The 17,941-nt window shown below is 42.8% G+C and overlaps 1 protein-coding gene across 4 annotated transcripts in view; it reads left to right on the top strand.

The window, feature by feature from the left end:
- The first annotated feature begins 322 nt into the window (after positions 1 to 322).
- LOC113016737 (plakophilin-4-like) overlaps positions 323 to 17,941 on the top strand; it is a 78,558-nt gene continuing 60,939 nt past the window's right edge. For 2 of the 4 annotated variants that reach the window (XM_026159808.1, XM_026159804.1), the window contains exons 1-2: positions 323 to 697; positions 1,483 to 1,668. In XM_026159808.1, coding sequence (XP_026015593.1) covers positions 1,543 to 1,668 — 126 coding nt within the window. In that variant the 5' untranslated portion in view covers positions 323 to 697; positions 1,483 to 1,542. The other 2 variants (XM_026159805.1, XM_026159806.1) reach the window with 2 other exon arrangements.

Raw genomic sequence — 17,941 nt, 5'->3', positions numbered from 1 at the left:
AAATCTCTTAATATTTCATCTGTATTGATTTGAATTCAGTGGTTTAATAGTTTAATTGTTTTATTATCCTGGCGTAAAAGGGCTTTCATAAAATAATTTCCATAAGTTATCCTGAAGTGCTTCATAAACTTTACTATTAAATTTACCGTTGGGAGTCCCATAATGACCACTCAGGCCCACGGAGGTTTGTGTAGGGGAGAAAACACACTCACACGCGCGCACGCGGGCTGCATCCCTCCTCTCCAGCGGGGTGTTTGCACGGAGCTTCCGCGCATCTGCACGGCTGCAGCTGCTGCAGCAACGCATGCACCGGTGGGGCATCGGTGACCGCTGATCGATTATCGTATCGGAAAGCAATTCGTAGCCGCATGGTGACGTCACGCCGCTGATCGGTAATAGTGGCTGGGCGGGTTGATTGGTGGGTGGGTGGCTGGGTGCCGCGCGGACGCCAGGGGTGGATGAGTGCACCGAAACCCCACAGCAGGTGAAAAAGAAAAAGGAGAGGAGAGGAGAGGAGGGGGGGAAACACATAATTGCAGGAGGAGCGCGAGGACGTGCACGGGGACTGTTTGTTTATTTTTGACGTCGGCGCGTGGGAAATGTAGTAGCTGTCACGGCCGTCCGCAGGTGGAGGATGGATGTGTAACAGGACGGATCAAGCCAGCTGTGGCCTGCTTCTGACAGCAACATCTGGCCGGTGAGTCCTCACTGACAGCCGCTTGCCAGGCAGGAGGGCGGGCAGCGCAGCTCTGCGTGCCCGAAACAAGAGAGGCAGGCTCGGATTGACACAGCCGCGCTCCCCGGTCTCCGGTCCGGTGAGTCGGTGTGACCTCGTCCTTGGCTGCCGGATGGTGGATGAGTGATTGATGTGTGACAGTCAGGCTGGTGTGCAGATGTGATCAAGGCTCTTCGCTTATCGCCCAGAAAAGAAACGGGGGTAAAAAATAAATAAATAAATAAAAGGAAAAAAGGATCCTGAACGTGACATGTTGTTAAATGCCTCCCGTGCAGCTTGCATGCACACCTTCAAATGCAATCCATAACATTTACACTACTGCAACTGTAAATTGTGGAGACATTTGCAGTCACCTGCGGCACAGAAGGGTTAAATCCCCGCTGAAATGCCTCACAATTCCATGGAGATTAAAGCATATATAAGGGAAAGCACTCTAATCTCATCAGTGAGCCTCATTATGAATCCCTACAGAGGCTGATACTGTAGGTGCATAAAAAGAAAAGCACACCATGAGCCTCCATAGGGGTGTTGTAGTGATACCATAAGGTCACTATAAAATCAGTATGAGTGTCTGCAGGGATATTAGGGAGGTTTATAAAAACCAGTGTGAATCCCTGCAGGGTTATTATAGAGGGTGCACCCCTGTAAACTCACCCTGTGACACGCTCAGTGGCTGTGACAGTGATTTTCTGGTCATTGTGCCTCCTCCTTGTCCACATCCTGACCGACTTGTAGTCCTCCTGCAGGGTCAGAGAGGGCGCCTCAGCAGCCAGCCGGCTCTGGACTACAGCGGGCAGGTAGAGGCGATGGAGGAGGGTGACACAGAGGGGGAAGGGCCCATGGTGGCCAGAGAGGGACCGAGTGGTCACAGCCACCCTACAGACTCCAGCGGCACCACCACCACCAACCTCCTGGCTTCTGTCAAAGAGCAGGTAGGCGGCAGAAGATGCTGCAGTCACACCCTTGTTCGTGTGTGCTCCTCATTTTCCCACATTATTCCCACGCCTTTCACTCTCCATTAACTCATCAGTGACTGACTTTGGCTTTACGCTGCCAGTTCTGAGGCTGCATTCACACTGACAGTCTCTGTGTTTTTAATGGAGCTCATACCTTATCTTCTTTCGCTGTTTCTTTGCATTAGACCTGCTTGAAGATCTCTGCACAGAGGCACTCGCTTAGGAAGATCCATGCATGCTTTGTGGTTGTTTTGCATATGTTTTTGTTTTTGAGTCATGTAGTATAACTCTCTGTGGTTATTTTATGTCTGTTTATGATCATTTTACATCCCACTGTGATATTTTTGTGTTTTTATTGGTTATTTAGTTTCTCTTCAAGCTAATTTTCATCTCATCTGTTTTGTGGTAGGCTGCTTATCTTTGATGGTTTTTCTTGCCTCCTTTATAGCTTTTTGTGGGCATTTCCTGCCTCCCTATGGCTATTTTAAATCCTATTTTGGTTGTTTGGGATGTGCTAATTTTTTGTTCATTTGTTGTTGTTTTGTGTGCTTCTGGGGCATGTAACTTCTCTTTGTAGTCACTTTGTATCTCTTTTGGATAATTTGGTGTCTCTCTTGCACTATTTTGCGTCCCACTGTGTCTGTGGGTTTAGCTTGCCTTTCTTCAAGGTCTGTTTGCATCCCCTTGAGGATATTTTCTGACTCTTGAGATATTTCATACTCCTACATGGTTATTTCATGGTCTTGTGTGTCTCGTTGTGGTCATTTTGTGTCCCATTGTGGTTGTTTTGGATCCCTTTGTGGTCATTTTTTAAATCTCTGGAGCCATTTCACATCCCTTTGTTTTTGGAGCTTTTTGTTTTGTATTCATTTAGAACAGGTTCCTCTGTCTTGCTTTATGTTTCTTTTATCTATTTCGGGGACATTTTGCTTCTCTAACATTCTTTTGTTTCCTATTGTGGTTCTTGGAATTTATTTATTTATTGTGTTCATCTTTAGCACGTTAAAGTTGTTTTGTGTCACTTAGTGGTCTCTTTCTACCTGTTGTTGTTATGTTGTTTAGTTGTCTTTTATTTTGTTGTTTTGTTGTTGAGTCCTCCTTGTGCCATTTTGCATTCCATTGTAGTCATTTTGCATTTCTTTCGTTTCTCTTTCTCTTTGATTTTGCTTCTTATTGGGCTTCTTTGTTTTTTACCTCTCTGGTTTCTTTTGTGTTTTGGGGGCATTTTGCTTAACATTGAGGTCATCTTCTATCCTTTTGTATTTGTATTGCATTTTTGGGGGGCATTTTTTATTCTCATTGCGGCCCTTTTGCATCTGTTTATATTAATTTTGTATCTCTGGTATTATTTTGTATCCCTTTTCTCTGCTGTGGTTTTGTGTCCCTGGATATTTTTCCATCCCTCTGTAGAATCATGTGTACCTATTCACTATCCTTTATTGTCATTTTGTGTTTATATGCATCATTTTGTATCCTTTTCTCTACATTTTCCTTTCCTTTATAGTCACATTGTGTCTTTGTTTTTCTTCTTTTATTTTTCATTTTGCTTCCCTTCTGTGGTGGTTTTGTCGTTTGCTGCTCTCTGAAGTCATTTATATCTGATTGTGGTTGTTCTTGTCTCTTTGGGCTAACTGTAACACCATTTGTGTTCATTTGGCATTTATGTCCTTAAGATCATCTTACATCTTTTTTGTATTTACTTTGCCTCCTCTTTCTGATCATTATACATCCTTTCGTAGTTGTTTTGGGAGGATGGTCAGATTGTATGAGGGGACACTACACCACTAGCCATCCCTCTGGTCCCGCCCCTTCTCACAGGATAAATGAAGTCTGCGATTCACCCAAATTTACTGAGCAAATCCAGAGGATTATCTGCAGATGAGACTGAAATGTAATGGGTCTCCATGCTGAGCCTCATGAATTTGCACCCAGAATTCTATTAAAACTCTCATTAATAATTTCCACTATCAGCCTTCTGTGATGCTCTGCCCTTAAAAGGATGGGGGGGAAAAACATATTTAAAAAAGATTTACTCACACAGGAGTAGATGTATAAACATTATTTTGATGGGGGTTTTTTTATTATGAAGATTATAGACATGGCAGATTTGCACAAGATTAAGAGCAAAGACAACTGCTGCAGTTATTACAGATCGCTTGAGGTCACCTGGTGATATTTATCCAATGTAAACAGGCCTTTATACGAACTGACAGCGATGTTATGAAAGTGTGTTTTTGTACCTGTTTCCTTTGCTTGCTTTCCACACATTTCAGATAGTGTTTTGTCTTTTGTCATTCCTTTTATATTCCACTGCAGTATTTCACTGTTTTTGTCCTTGTCATTATCATTCCTACTGCTGCCCTGCCAGTGTGACTAAACCTATCTCTGGTTAAATGCTGTAAAATTTAATTAAAAGCTCAGGAACATTCAGATATTCAAATTGATGGGTTGAATGCTGATATCAGCTGACCTCTGTTTTTCTAACACAAACGTCTTTCTGCTGACACTCGCTGAACAAACATGAGATCAGGGAGAGCGTTACAACACAGAGACACATGTGAACACAGCCTCCGTCTGTCTCCCTTCCCTGCTGTTATTTTTGTGGTGATTTCTGTCCAGTCGACACAGGAGTCTGTCTGTTGTCCTGCTTTTAATTATTCCTGGACTGTGGCCATGTTCTCAACTTAGTCCCCGAGTGTGTGTGACGCCGAATGAGGCAGGCTGCTATTTAAAGGCTTATGATGTCCAAGAAAAGAGAATCAGCTCTCACTTTTAATCTGCCGTTTCTGTGTCGCTGCAGATTGTGGTTAAATCTCTACTGATGTGAATTTGGGGGAAAAGGTTGTTTCCAGCTGCTTTTGGTGTTCGTAGAACGCAGCAGGAGCAGCTTTGTCACCCCTCGATCACTCTTGGTGCTTTAAAAAGCTCTGCTTGAGCTTCATGTTGCAGATGTCGCCTGTGTTGTTTTCATTTCTTGTTGATTAATGTCTACAGCGGGTCCCCCCACGATGAAAAAAAACTTAAGGTTGGAATTGAAAAAGTTGGATGAAGAGTCAGTACAAGATCAATACTAAACACAACAGTTTCAAAGGAGTTTGTGAAGTAGTCACAACTTGTAAGACATTGATTCGTTTTTGTGGACGTGAATCTTCCATTTTTTTTGCGTCCTAGAAAACAACTTTTTTAATCAGACCGCTCTAATGTCTGCTCATTCATGTCCACGTTCATGAAATGCACATTTTCCAGTTTCAAAACTGAAAAATTCCACATTTAGAGGCTGAAGCAGTTGATTTTTCTACTCACACAAGAGAGATCACAACATTCTCCCTTCTCTTCTTCTTGATTAGGCAAAACTGTTTAGATTTCTTCTTATTTTTCTTCTTCTTGCTCCCTTTAGGGGTCACCAGAGCAGATCATCTGCCTCCATCTCACTATCTCTATCATCCTCCTCTGTCACACCAAGCCTCTGCATGTCTTCCTTTACTACATCCATGAATCTTCTCTCCGGGCTTTCTTTTTTCCTTTTGCTCAGCGGTTCCACATTCAGCGTCCTAGATCACAACACACTTTAAATATCATAAGAAATGTGAGTTGGAGGGTGTAGCTGCAACCCAGCACGCTTAGTGAAGAAACCCTTATACGATGTGAGAATCTGATCAAGCTGTTTGTCAGAGGGAAAGTGTGATTTTTAGGACACTCGAGCCAAACTTTAGCTGGCGTAATGTTAGCTTATAGCTGGATGTTGTTGTCGTTTAGCCGGCTTGTTGTCAGCTGTCCGGAGACGGGAGGGTCACATCTCTAATCTGCTGACAATAAGTTTCCTTCTTTGGCTCTCGGAGGAGGCGGACGCACTTTTTCTCCTCTCCCTTATCTTCCCTGCTTATGTCCTTGTCTAGTCTCGTGGGTTTTTTTGTATTTTCCCTGGAATATTCTCTCACAGTCTGTTCTCTAAAACCTAAAAGAGGAATTATGGATTGGATCAACTGGTCCCTAAATGCAATTGACACCCCTTTCTCAACGAGAAGTTTGGGCTCGGGTGAGCCTGAGTGCTGAAGATATCTACCTATTCGGAACCATGGTAACAGGGTTCTGGCTGATCGGAGCTGGCTTGGCCCTGACTTATCGAAGAATTAAGGAAGCGGAACCGGCTGTTCAAACCCCCACAAGGCTGCCCGGGGGGATTGGAACGATGGGAGAGGCGTGAGTTTCTCAAAATGGGCTCATTGAGTCAACACGGATAAGATCTTGGAGAGGCTACGGCTGCTGTGAATACTCAGAATAAGATCTCTGACTGCAGACTGGATACATCTCGGGAAGGGCTAGCCTGGAATAACATCTCTGGGCGCAAAATTGGATGACATCTCGGGGAGGCACGCTGCCGTGAGTTCTCAGAAATTGGCTCCTTGAGCACAAGAAATGACAACATCACAGAACGCAAGTATGGCGAAGCTCGCGGCTCTCCAACGGGAGATTGAGAGACCAGTGTTGGACTGTAGAACTGCTTTGAAATTCATATGAGCTGTTCGCACTAAAGTAAAAAATACCATCACTTCATGCGGATACCTCTTCGGCGCCAGCTGCAAGGCCGGAGCTGAACAAAACACCCTGATAACAACTGTGTTTAGTCTGTTCCTTCCCATTCCATGCAAGGCCACCTGGGTTGGCTGGAAGACTGTTTACTTAGCCTGGCAGGGCGAAGGACACTGTCTCAGCTGAACTATGGACACGCACACATATACATATACTGATACTGATAAGCACTCACCGACGCATCACCCTCCTTACCCCGGATCCAACGCCACCTCCAATGCTTACCTCCCCTCTGATGTGGACATCGGGTCAGTTGGAGGCGCAGTCGAAAGATTGCAGCGGTCCCAGATCAGATGTACACACTGGAACTCTTTCCCATGTTGCTTGTCTTTGTTTATTGTGCTATGGTGTGTTGATATCTGTGCATTCCTGTATTATCCTTTTGTGTTACACATTTCAATGTTTTTTTCCTCGCTACCTAGCCTGACCTGTCTCCTCAATGTGATGTTTGTGTATTGTATGTACGGTCGGCAAGGTCTGTCATCTCGGTTGTGGGCAAAAGACCTGCAACTGACAAATAAAGGCTATCTCATCTCATCATCTCATCTCTAAGTGTGACGATATCATTAATAAATAAGCACGCTTACGCTCTTTTTTTGTATGTTAGGGCTCTGAGGCCTGAGCTGAGGTAGAAGAGGATGACATTTTATCAACATGGTGGCCAAGTCGCTTACCTTCTCATTTTTTGCTTATTTGGTGAAGGGGATCCCATCTCGAATGATAAAACTTCATGAATGCAAATTAAATTTGCATCTGCACCTGTGAGCTCTCTTTAGCTCTCTTCTTCTCCACTATTGGTACGCTACGTATTGGGCTAATCTCTGTCCAAATATAGAAAACGTGATTAGGCAGAACACCAATGTCCGTCTCAGCCACTGTTTTCAAGATGGCGGGGTAACACAGCAGCTTCCACAAAAGCCTGCTGCTCCTGTGTGTTTTCAATTGATTCTAATTTTATGAGAGCTCATCAGTTTGTTGGAAGATGTAATTACACACTAATCAGTGTAAATTCATAAATTCATTTTTTCTATTAAATAAACTAAAAAAACAACTAACTGCACCCTTAAACTGTTCAGTAGCAACTTTAGCTCTTATTTTCCAGATGTGAGTGTTAATGATCCTCATAACTAACCAGCAGAGCCGTCTTTCACTGCCCAACATTGTTTCCTTAAAGAGTCCGTGCATCACAGATTCAGCGTTAAACCCACACTGGCCATTTTCTGACATGTTGAAGTTGTTCTGTAGCGTTGGAGAGTTTTGTTCTCATCACCATGAGTCATCGGACATGTTTTTGTAGTAACATAGCAGCTCCATTGAACCCCAGTACTGACAGGAAACCTGCTGACTCAAACATTGTCTGATATAATCGCATATCGTTAGCTTCATAGCATAATTGCCTAAGTCATTTGACTAAGTCAATGACTTAGGCACTTATGCTATGAAGCTAACGATATATATAATCTTTTTCTCCTTCCATGTTCTCGATAAGCTTACGTGCCGCTGTAGTTTTAAACCTTTGCATTATTGCCCGCCAGGTTTTTTTTTCTGTGTTATTAACCAGAAACCAATCTTCAAATTATGATGCACCATTTTTTAGCTATGTTTCATGTGTCATGGGCTGCAAAGCATTTGCTCTACAACCTTAAGGTCAGCATTTTCTTTTTCTTTTTAAATCTCATCCCCCACATCTGAATCCAGCTTCCCTGCCAGCTGCTCAGATCTTTAAACCGTCTACCAAAGGTGACTCTGGGTAGTTATTGCGCTGCAGAGCTTGTTAGAAGGTATTGTTGTGGGTATATTCCTGCAGGCACCAGCGAGGTGATGAAATAGGATCCAATAAGGCTGCTCTCAGTAACTGATCTGTGTCCTGAAGGGTTAAGTGAAGGGCAGCTGGACTTCCTCAGCTCTGATTGAAAGGCGGGAAGTCGAAGGCCTTTTTTCTTTGTCAGGTTGATTATGTATTCTTTAGGTCACGTTGGGGTCACATTAAAGATGGTGTTGAAGCAGCCTATAACCTTGTGAGGAGTTAAGATGAGACATTAATGGGATCATATTCATAGCAGTGATGTTATCGATTTAAAGGTACTTTTTTATTCTCTGTGTTGGAAAATGCAGCCGTGCACACAGGTGGAAACAGAACGAAGAGGCTTTCATGTGAATCAGGTGTAACACCACCACTACACTGACACTGATAAACTGACAAGCATGAGTCCTGTGGATTGGATCGTATGGAAGCTAATTAAAAAAATTTAATGAATTGTGTAATGATAAAAAGATTTCAGGACCCATTAATGACATATTATTACATACACGATATCTTTAGTGTCATTTGTCTACATCCAAAATAGTTTGACTGTCCTCAATAGAAGTCCTGCAACATCTGAAATAAATTGACCCAGATGTTTTCTTCTGATATTCTTACTCTTGTAGGCACGGTTACCATTAGTATGCAAAAAAATTGAGAAATTTCATGTGCGTTTAGCTTTTAGAGCCAAATGCAAGATGCTGGGTAGGTAAAATTAAAAAAATAACTTTTTATTGGTTTCTCCAAGAATCCAGAAGTACAGCAAGTCCACGAAGAAACAAAACATGAATCTGCAAAAGTAGCAAGAAGAAGAATGTGAGGTTAATTCTTAGGGAGCAAACTAAAGATCTGACAAAGACAAAAGGGAAACATGAGACTGTGCACGGTCTAAGGAAACAGGAGCAGGTGGAGACGGTCAAACACGGGTGAAACTAATGAGGGCGGGCAGATGGTCACGCAGGAAGGAAAGAAACAAAAGCAAGAAGACACATGATGAGACAAACCTACAAAGGCTAATAACTAACACTAAACACGACAGAGACGGTGCACAGTGGAAACATCAAACCAACCAATATAACAGCAATGTTGGGCATTTGTCTTCCGTTGTTCGAAGTTATGTCACATCTGCTGCTGCTGGGTTGAAGACGTGAGCGTACAGTGATCATGTTGATCTGTGCAGAGACTCTCTGATAGGGAGTTGCTGCAGCAGCTGGAGAAAAGTGTCTTTTTTCTAACGTGGAGGTTTTGGCTTAATGGTGACCCGTGTCTTTCAGAAGAACACCACAGCGAGTACCCTCTCCCTCAGCATGTGGTTACTTAGTGACATTGCTATGGTGATGTCCTTGCTTGTGCACAATACGACCAACGTGGTGACCATAACTGACTCTCGATGCGAGGCTCGTCAGTTCTGTTGGTCGACTTTGTCGTTGTCCAGTTGTCCTACGATCCTGTCTAAGTCGTGACCCAATGGGGCAATCTTGACTTTAATAAAAGCTCACGAAGACCCTGCCACACAAATGGCAACATCACCATGCATGCTAGACAGTAATGCTGAAGGTGTGTAAGGGGTCATAACAAAGCCTCACCTCTAACTCTGAAGGAAATGTTTCTACAGTCCAAACTCAACCAGACTTTACAGCTAAATAACCAAAACTTCAATTAATCGAACGTCTTGTGTGTCAGTAACCGTGAGACTAGCTGTAAAGTATCTTTTGTGTTGTCTGTTGTGCCTCAGGATAATTGGAAATAAGTGCACTTCCGCAGGTCCTTGTTTACCAGTGGCTTTGTAATATCCTGTAAGAGCATAGCATCCCTGGCTCACTTTCATCTGGAGTTTATTTGTTCAACCTTTCAACTCACAAGGTTTTCATTATTCAAAGGTAAACTTGAAACACTGATTTGCTGAGTGACATTGGAGCAACAATTGCCACAAGAAGCAACACTGAAGTCTTTGAGCCCCAACATTGTGGAGAAGGTCAGAAAATGGGTAGAAATATTGTGTGTCTTTGACACCCGAGGCTGCTTTTTTCACTTTATCTCCTTCCAACACCTTTTACAGACTTAGCAGCAGTAGTCACAGAAACCAGGAAAAGGATCCTTTGTGTGTTTAATATGAGCTCTTTGTGAAAAGTTCACATGAGCTGTGAAAACCGTCAAACAAAACTTCACATTATTCTGCAGTTTAGGTTTTACCACCCACAAGAGCAGAAGAGGTTCACCAGGGGAGCCAATGAGTATGAGGCTATGAAGATTTTATGGAAAAGGTTACACAAACACACTCAATGTGTCTTCTGATTAGACGGCATATGTTGATGTGAGAAATGGATAATTAGCAGCTAACAAATTAGAAAGATTCCCCCTGCAACATTCAGGACGACTGCAGCCTAAAATTGGGTGTTGCTGGAGAGCGAACGTTCATTGTGTAGCTCGTCTCAGGCTGTTGAAAAGTCTGCGACCAGAAAATATAATCAACTTGCTTCACTCTTCTCAGCGTTGGCATGCAGGCAGCAGTGCTGCTGAAGCATCAAATCTACCGCCTGCAGTTCCTCCACAGAAATGTCAAATTAGACGTGCTAAATAGAGCACATCAGTTATTGCCTTCCATTGTGTTTAGGCCCTGATGCCTTTCCACTTTGCTCTCATTTAGCCCATTAAAAGTAGCAGAGTGATAGATGTGAGCAGGGAAATGCCAGACCTGCAAAAGTGGCAACTTGTGAAACCCAAAACTGCCCCGGTGTGTGTCTGTGTGTGCATTTTAATTTTGTCACTTCTTCAGCAAACATGGTGAGACTGATCAGATGTTGAGACAACAGCCTGCAGCAAAGTTGCTCCAAAATGAAAGATGAGACTTCTGTAGCTCCTATCGGCATCAACAAAGAAACAGACTCCCTGATATCAAATCCAGAGAGTCTGCAGATCTGCTGTAATGTACATTTGTAATAAGCAAAAGTGCTGCGCTGTGAGATCTTGTACTTGTTTGGGTTGAGACTGAAGCTGCAGAAGTTCTGGAAATAGTGCTATTTTCGCATTTACATTGTACTGAAACTCCCATATACATTTCACAAAATGTCATGCTTTACTTAACATCATACAAATAAATAGAAACATGGGCTTCTAAATATTAAAGCTCCAATCAGTGTTAAGTAGCAGAGCACAGTAGCATCTCCGCTAACCCAACTGTGGTTCGAGAGAAGTCGTGTCTTTAGAATAGAATAGAATAGAATAGAATAGAATAGAATAGAATTCAACTTTATTGTCATTGCACATGCACAGGTACAGGGCAACGAAATGCAGTTTGCATCCATCCAGAAGTGCTTTAGTGATATATATATATTACAATATATATTAGCAATAATATAGATACAGAAATGGGTCTATTATGGTATGTTATAATGTACACGGTATGAAGTATGTTGTGAATATTCTATAACTCTAAGTATGTACAGGCTGTAGTGAGTACAAGCTATGTAAATTCAAATTCAAATTCAAATTTTTATTTGTCACGTACACAGTCATACACAGTACGATATGTAGTGAAATGCTTGGACAACTGCTCGTGACCTAAAGAAAACAAAAAAGGAAAGGCTATGAATAAGATAGGAAATAAATATGAAAAATTAAAAAGGGTAAATTTAACTAGGAAGGAATAAAATATAAATTAAGGTTAAAAATGAAATAACTGTACAACACAAATTAGAATGAAGGGTAAATTTAACTGGGAAGAATAAGATAAAATATATAAATTAAAGTTGAAAATAAAATAACTGTACAACAAAATACACAATATAGAACTATATAAGAATGTATGAAGAAATCTAAATATAAATAAATATATACACAATAACAGCAGCTGTACAAGTATTAACCGGAAATGAAGAATATAGTGACCAGTGTTGTGCAAAACCAAAGTCCAGAAAGTGGTGTGATTGAGAGACCGTATCGCCTGCGGGAAGAAGCTCCTCCTCAGTCTCTCTGTGTTGGTCTTCAGGGAGCGGAATCGCTTTCCTGACCTCAACAGAGAGAACAGTCTGTTGTTGGGATGGCTGAGGTCCTTCACGATCTTCCTGGCCTTGGTCCAGCACCGCCTGCTGTAGATTGAGTGCAGGTCAGGGAGCTCGGAGCGGATGGTGCGCTCAGCTGACCGCACAACCCTCTGTAAAGCTCGTCTGTCCTGCATGGTGCTGTTCCCGAACCAGGTTAAGATGTTTCCCGCCAGGATGCTCTCTATGGTGCACGAGTAAAAGTTCCTGAGCACCTTGGAGGGCAGTTGGAAGTCTCTCAAGCGTCTGAGGTGGTAGAGACGCTGTCGGGCCTTTTTCACCACGGTGTTGATGTGACAGGACCATGACAGGTCCTGCGTGATGTGAACTCCGAGGTATTTGAAGCTGTCCACTCTCTCCACTGGGCCCTCGTTGATGACGGGGGTCTGGTAGTTCCTCTCCTGCTTAGTGCTGAAGTCCACTATCAGCTCCTTTGTCTTACTGACGTTTAGAAGGAGGTTGTTCCTCTGGCACCAGTTCTCCAGATTCCTAATCTCCTTCAGGTAGGCCGTCTCGTTGTTATCAGAGATCAGGCCCACCACGACGGTGTCGTCAGCAAACTTGATGATGGTGGTGGAGCTGGTAGTGGCCACACAGTCATATGTGTACAAAGAGTACAGCAGGGGGCTCAGAACACACCCCTGGGGGGCTCCAGTGCTGAGAGTGGTGGAGGCTGAGACATGTCCGCCCATCCTTACTGCCTGTGGTCTGCCAGTTAGGAAGTTGGAGATCCACTGACACATAGATGAGCTGAGTCCCAGATGCTCCAGCTTGGTGGTGAGTGTGGAGGGAATTATGGTGTTAAATGCAGAGCTGTAGTCTATGAAGAGCATTTTAACATAATTCCCCCTTCTAGTGTCCAAGTGAGTGAGTGATGTGTGGAGGAGATGAGAGATGGCATCGTCTGTGGAACGATTTGGACGGTAAGCGAACTGTAGTGGGTCCAGTGTGTCTGGTAGTGAAGAAATGATGAAGTCTCTGACCAGGCGTTCAAAGCACTTCATCACTACTGAGGTGAGGGCTACAGGGCGATAGTCATTGAGAGAAGCAGGGTGGGGTTTCTTCGGGACAGGAACAATGATGGACTCTTTGAAGCATGTGGGGATCACCGACTGAGATAAAGAGATGTTGAATATCTCAGTGAACACAGGAGCTAGCTGGTATGCGCAGTCTCTTAGGATACGACCTGGGATGCCGTCTGGTCCTGCTGCTTTCCTGGTGTTCACTCTCTTGAAGGCTCTCCTTACTTCATGCTCGGAGATGACGAGCACGTTTCCGGTGCTGGCAGTATCTTCCTGTCTGCAGCCGTTAGCGCCGCTAACACTAGCATTGTTGGAGACCTTAGCTGCAGCCTCGAAGCGAGCATAGAAGGTACAGGCTATGAACAGGATATAAATATGAAAAACTATACAGAATATGAAATAAATAACTTTACAGAATTTGAGATACACAGCTATACAGAAATGGGAACTATGCAAGTTGTAAACAGTTGTAGGATTAAAGATTATCGAATGTACAGAATGATTATTTACACAGAGCTATACAGTAGTGCAGTTAAGATAAGTGAGATATGTGGATAATTTCTACAGAGGCTATATAAAGTGCTAGTGGTTGTGAGTGGTGGTTCAGTCCATGTTATTATTGTGTGTTTGAGGGTACAGTTGTCCATTGTGTGTGTGTATGTTCAGTCCATGTGTTAACGTGGGTCAGATGTCAGGAGGCAGAGTTCAGGAGTCTGACAGCTGTGGGGAAGAAGCTGTTCCGGTACCTGGTGGTCCGGAGGCTCCTGTAGCGCCTCCCAGAGGGCAGGAGGGTGAAGAGTCCATGTGATGGGTGACTGGGGTCTCTGATGATTTTCCCAGCCCTTTTCAGACACCGCTTCCTGTAGATGTCTTTTATGGCAGGAAGTGGTGCTCCGGCGATGCGCTGGGCAGTTTTCACAACCCTCTGCAACGCCTTCCGGTCCGAGGCAGAGCAGTTCCCGTACCAGACTGTTATACAGTTGGTCAGGATGCTCTCGATGGTGCAACGATAGAAGTTCACCAGGATGTCTGAGGACAGGTGGTTCTTGCTCAGAGTCCTCAAGAAGAAGAGGCGCTGGTGAGCCTTCTTGACCAGCTTGGAGCAGTTGGTCGTCCAGGTGAGATCCTCGGAGATGTGGACTCCCAGGAACTTGAAGCTGCTCACACGCTCCACAGCCGTCCCCTTAATGTGGATGGGTGGATGTGGGTCAGCATTCCTCCTGTAGTCCACGATGAGCTCCTTGGTCTTCTCGGTGTTAAGCAGCAGGTTGTTTGTGTCGCACCACTCAGCCAGACGATCCACCTCCTCCCTGTAGACGGCCTCATCGTTGTCACTGATGAGGCCAATCACCGTGGTGTCATCTGCAAACTTAATGATGGTGTTGGAATCATCAGCAGGTCTGCAGTCGTGGGTGAAGAGGGAGTAGAGGAAAGGGCTCATCACACAGCCTTGTGGTACACCGGTGTTCATCGTGATAACTCATGATAACTCGTGATAACTTTAACTGCCTCACTGCACGTTCAAAAATGTTTATAAAATCAAAAAACTGAAGAAAGTTTTCAATAACAAGTCAAAAATAACTGTATCAATTCTGACTTTATGTATTGCTATATAGCCAGATTTTAGCAGTTTGCTGGTCTGGAGCATTCAGGTGTGTGTTAACACAATGTTACAGTCTTCTCAGGAGTGGATGTCCCAGCAATTTAACCTTAACCTCCTAGGACCCAAACTCTTCCACGTCATGTTTAATTTCTCGTTGATATTTGGGCATATTGGGACCCGATGAATGTAAAAACAAAGAATTACCTGATTTTTTTTTTTTACCTGATTTTTTTTTAAGAAAAATGAGAGCCACATATGGCAAGGCAAGGCAAGTTTATTTGTATAGCACAATTCAACAACAAGGTGATTCAAAGTGCTTTACAGAGACATTGTAAACAAAAACAAATAAAAAGCATGATTTAAAATTGATTAAAACAAACTAACTAATTAACAAACAAACAAACAAACAAACAAACAAACAAACAAACAAAACAGTATATAAAATCAAAACAGATAAAATCAGAACAGTAGATAAAATCAGTAGTTAAAATGTTAGTTTTGAAATTTAAGCTTAAGTGCGGATTTGGTGCTTTATTTAAATGCAGCTGAGAACAGGTGAGTCTTCAACCTGGATTTAAATAAACTGAGTGTTTCAGCTGATCTGAGGCTTTCTGGGAGTTTGTTCCAGATATAAGGAGCATAAAAGCTGAATGCAGCTTCTCCGTGTCTGGTTCTGACTCTGGGAACTGATAAAAGACCGGATCCAGATGACCTGAGGGATCTGGAAGGTTCATACTGGGTCAGGAGGTCACTGGTGTATTTTGGTCCTAAACCATTCAGAGCTTTATAGGCCAGCATCAGAACTTTAAAGTCTATGCTCTGACGGACAGGCAGCCAGTGTAAAGACCTCAGAGCTGGACTGATGTGGTCCACTTTTTTGGTCTTAGTGAGGACTCGAGCAGCAGAGTTCTGAATGAGCTGTAGATGTCTGACTGATTTTTTTTAGGTAGACCTGTAAAGATGCTGTTACAGTAATCAAGCCTACTAAAGATGAATGCATGGACTAGTTTTTCCAGGTCCTGTTGAGACATCAGATCTTTTATCCTTGAAATATTCTTGAGGTGATAGTAAGCTGATTTTGTTATTGTCTTAATGTGTTTTTCTAAGTTTAGGTCTGCATCCATCACTACACCCAAATTTCTCGCCTGGTTTGTGGTTTTTAGGTGTATAGATTGAAGTTCTCTGGTGACCTGTAATCGTTTTTCTTTGGCACCAAAGACTAAACCAAAAACTGTTTTTGTTTAGCTGGAGAAAATTGTGGCACAACCAGTCATTAATTTCCTCAATGCATTTACCAAGAGCCTGCACAGGGCCTCGGTCTCCTGGTGACATTGTGATATATATTTGTGTGTCATCTGCATAGCTATGATAGTTTATTTTGTTGTTCTTTATAATCTGTGCCAGTGGGAGCATGTAAATGTTAAACAGAAGGGGTCCCAAGATGGAACCTTGGGGAACTCCACATGTGATACTTGTTCTGCTCAGATGTGAAGTTACCTATTGATACAAAGTATTTCCTTTTTTCTAAGTATGTTTTGAACCAGTTTAGCACAGTTCCTGAAAGACCTGCCCAGTTCTCCAGTCGTTTGAGTAATATGTTGTGGTCAACTGTATCAAATGCTGCACTGAGATCCAGAAAAACTAAGACTGACATTTTTCCACTGTCATTAAACATTTTGGTCAGAGCGGAAGTAATTGAGCTGTTGAGAAACTGCTTTTTCAATGATCTTACTTAAAAATGGGAGATTTGAGATCGGCCTGTAGTTGTTCATTTGTGTCTTGTCAAGATTGTCCTTGTTCAGTATAGGTTTTATTACAGCAGTTTTTAGTGGTTCTGGAAACACACCTGACATTAAAGAAAAGTTGACGATCTGTAACAGGTCTGACTCCAAAGTCTTTGAGACCTTTTTGAAAAAACTTGTTGGCAGGACATCTAAACAGCAGGAGGAGGAGTTCAGTTGACCTAAGATGTCCTCCAGGTCTTTGCTGTTAATCGGGTGAAACTGTTTTATGGTGTTTAAACAGTTTTTCAGTGGACACAGTACATATCCTGGATCTGCTGTTGATGTACCAATTGCTTGTCTAATCTTTTGGATTTTTTCTGTGAAGAATTTGGCAAAGTCATTGCAGGTCATGGTCGAATGAAGTTCACCTGCCACTGACACAGGAGGGTTTGTTAGCCTGTCAACTGTGGAAAATAAGACCTGAGCATTATGGCTGTTTTTAGTGATGATGTCAGAGAAGTAGGACCTTCTTGCACTCCTCAGTTGATATAGATGTCGTAATGAACCTGGAGGTTTGTTTTTCTCCATCTGTGCTCAGCTTTCCTACACTCTCTTTTTTCATTTTTCACTAGTGTGCAGTTTCTCCATGGAGACTTTTTCCTTCCAGAGATAACCTTCACCTTAATGGAGGATATATGTTTAAAATTTCGATAGAAGAGTAGCAGTATAATGTCCTCGTAAGTGGATATCAGGCCCTTGTAGAGCAAAATTGATTATTTTAGAATAAATAACCCAAAATGTGATGTCCACATATGTGGACGCCAGGTCCTAGGAGGTTAAGGTCACAAGGTCAAAAAACCTAAGAGCCTAAGGTAAAGATAATGACAGTTCAATTAGAAAAAGACTGAACAAGTATGACTTGTTTAGAAGGTTTGCCAGAAGAAAGTCTCTTCACTCTAAACAGAACATGCAATAGTTACATCTGAACAAACCACAAGACTTGTGCCTTTATACAGATGAGACACAGTGCAGGTACTTTGCTATACTGCATAAAACCAAACACAGCACATCAGCACAAACGCGTAATACCAACAGTAGCACAGTGGTGGAGGCATGATGATTTGGGCTTGTTTTGCAGTCACAGGACATGGACAAACTTTCAGTCACTGAGTCGACTATAAACTCCTCTGTACACAAAAGCATTCAAAAGACAGATGTGAGGACATCTGTTGAATAGATAAGGCTTAGCTGAAATTAAATAATGCATCAGGAATATGATACCAAGCACGGCAGCAAATCTCCAACAGAATGACTGAAAAAGAAAAGAATCAAGGTTTTGCAGTGGTCCAGTCAACAGCCAGACCTCTAGCTGATTGAAATGCTGAGGTGGGACTTTAAGAGAGCTGTGCATGAACCCCAATGAAATGAAGCAATGATCCTAAGAAGAGTGGGCCAGAATTCCTCTA

Source organism: Astatotilapia calliptera, chromosome 23 (assembly GCF_900246225.1).
Source record: "Astatotilapia calliptera chromosome 23, fAstCal1.2, whole genome shotgun sequence".
Taxonomy (NCBI): domain Eukaryota; kingdom Metazoa; phylum Chordata; class Actinopteri; order Cichliformes; family Cichlidae; genus Astatotilapia; species Astatotilapia calliptera.
Note: the sequence above shows the minus strand (reverse complement) of the source record. Positions and strands in the feature narration are given on the sequence as shown.